Source organism: Empidonax traillii, unplaced genomic scaffold, assembly GCF_003031625.1.
Source record: "Empidonax traillii isolate 1590-97213 ecotype Southwest subspecies unplaced genomic scaffold, ASM303162v1 scaffold1342:size133107, whole genome shotgun sequence".
Classification (NCBI taxonomy): domain Eukaryota; kingdom Metazoa; phylum Chordata; class Aves; order Passeriformes; family Tyrannidae; genus Empidonax; species Empidonax traillii.
Window position 1 is genome coordinate 69,870 of NW_020956535.1, and position 2,187 is coordinate 72,056.

General features: G+C 56.3%; 1 protein-coding gene across 1 annotated transcript in view; it reads right to left on the reverse strand.

Annotated features, from left to right (window-relative positions):
* Window positions 1-2,187, reverse strand: part of TMEM39B (transmembrane protein 39B) — a 7,934-nt gene that overhangs the window by 4,899 nt on the left and 848 nt on the right. Inside the window, exon 2 of the mRNA XM_027906690.1 lies at window positions 1,058-1,246. Within this exon, the coding sequence (XP_027762491.1) occupies window positions 1,058-1,185 (128 nt within the window). The 5' untranslated portion in view covers window positions 1,186-1,246. The remainder of the gene's footprint in view (window positions 1-1,057; window positions 1,247-2,187) is intronic.

Here is a 2,187-nt window from a genome sequence, read left to right on the forward strand (position 1 = left end):
GTTCACCTGAGGAGGAAAAACGAGTTTAGCCAGAGGTGTGTGTGTTCCTGTGTGAGCACGCACAGGATCCCAGACAGATCCTTTAATCGAGGGGAATTAAGACACACCAGATTTATCTCTCCTGATTTGCAGCCTCTAAATAACAGCAGGCAAAGGAATCTGGGTGTGGGTTCCAAAGAAACTACAGAGGACGAACGAACTCCCATTGAAAATCCCAAAAGGAAAGCTCACGGAGTCCAGGGAGTGTGGCTGCAGGAAGAATGCTGATCCTGGGGGATGCAGCTGGATCAGAGCAGGGGTTTAAAACAGGAAAATCTCAGGGATACAGTTATCCAGGCAAGGCCACAGGTGGAGCACACACAGCTCCTTATCACAGGTGGGGAATGCACAAATCCACACCCCAGCTCACCTCCAAGGAATCTGGGCTTTTCAGGAGCGTTTGCAGTGAGAGGACAAGGGGCAGCGGCTTCCCAGTGCCAGAGGGCTCGGTCAGATGGGATAGTGGGGAGAAATTCCTCCCTGTGAGGGTGGGGAGGGGCTGGGGTGGATTTCCCAGAGAAGCTGTGGCTGGCCCATCCCTGGGAGTGTCCAAAGCCAGGCTGGAGCAACGTGGGATAGGGGAAGGTGTTCCTGCCCATGGCAGGGGTGGGACTGGATGGGCTTTAAGGTTGGAAAAGCTCTCCAAGATCATTGAGATCAAATGAGCCCATCAAATCCTCTCAGAGAGCTCCACATCCACTCGTTTGAACGCTCCTAGGGATGGATTGGACACTCCCAGGGATGGTTGGGACAGTCCCAGGGATGGATTGGACACCCCAGGGATGGTTTGGACACTCCCAGGGATGGAGACTCCCCCACTTCCCTGGGCAGCCCCTTCTAAGGCCCGGCCACCCTTTTTGTGAGGAATTCTTTCCTAATATCCAACCTGACCCTCCCAGCCTGGGAGGGAATGGCTTCGACCCCCAGGAGGGGAGCTCAGGGTGGGACAGAGAAGCTGTGGCAGGGAGTGGGCAGTGGATGAGGTTTAAGCCCCCCCACAGCTCCGGGGTGTCCGTACCTGGTCCGGGAGCGCACACCGGTGACGGAGGAGCCCGAGGAGTGCCCGGAGGCACCGGCAGCTCCGGGCTCACACAGCGGGTTCCGGCAGTAGGAGGTTCTGTTGGGACCCCGCCGGCCCCCGGCCATTCCCGGGCTGTGGGAGCTGCTCACTGCGGGATCGGGATCGGGATCGCTCCAGGCCCCACCACTGGAAGCACAGATGGATCACTGAGGATGGATGGCTGAGCATTCCAGGCTCATCCGCCCCCCTGACCCTTGGGATAACCCAATTCTGAGGTGCTGAGTGTCCCTGGAGAGTCCGTGTGTGGAGGCTCCCACGGAGCTTTCCCTGCCTCTCTCCCAGCCCAAGTTCCCAAGGAATTTGATCAGCATCCCTGTGGTGTGATCCCTGTTCCACAGGCGGAGCAGAGGCTCAAGAATTCCCCCAAAAGGATCCAGGGAATCAGGGATTTCACCCAGCTCCCCTTGGCCCAATTTCGTGCTGAAACTGAAGATTGCAATTTTTCCTTTCAGGCTCCCTAGAACTGGGAAAAATAACCCGTTTTTAGGGCATTTGTTGTTTAATGTCTGTGTGGCACTGAGGCCAGGGGGGTTATCAGCCCCAATTTCACTTTCCCAGGCATGTTTGCCACAGTGCAAACCCTAAGGCTAATCCCAAGGTTTTGAAACCTTCCCTGGATCCTGCTTAAACCTCAGGAGAACCTGCACAACTTCAGAGGAAGGAGAAGTTTGATGAAACCCCCGTTCGCAGGTGAAATCTGAGCTGTGAGGAAACTCAGGTCACATCAGTTACTGAACATTCCTTTTCCTGGTGGTGCTGGATAATTTCCAGTTTGCACCACTCGGAGTAAAAAAATCCTTGCTGAGGGTTTAGAGACTGTTCTCAAAGAAGAGTTAAAGCTGGAGCTGAGCTCAGGAGTCCCAGTGCTGGGCAGGGTGGGACACCTGGGAGGCAGTTTTTGGGGGGTGCAGGAACTCTGGGGGCCCCCTGGAAGCTCTGAGGGAGCAGTGGAGGCTGTGAGGGCACAGACAGGGGGGATTTTGGGGTCTGCAGGGGGGCAGGAAGGGGCCACAAAGGCTCCAGGGGAAAAATGTGGGGGCACAAGGGGGTCCAGGGGAACACTGGGG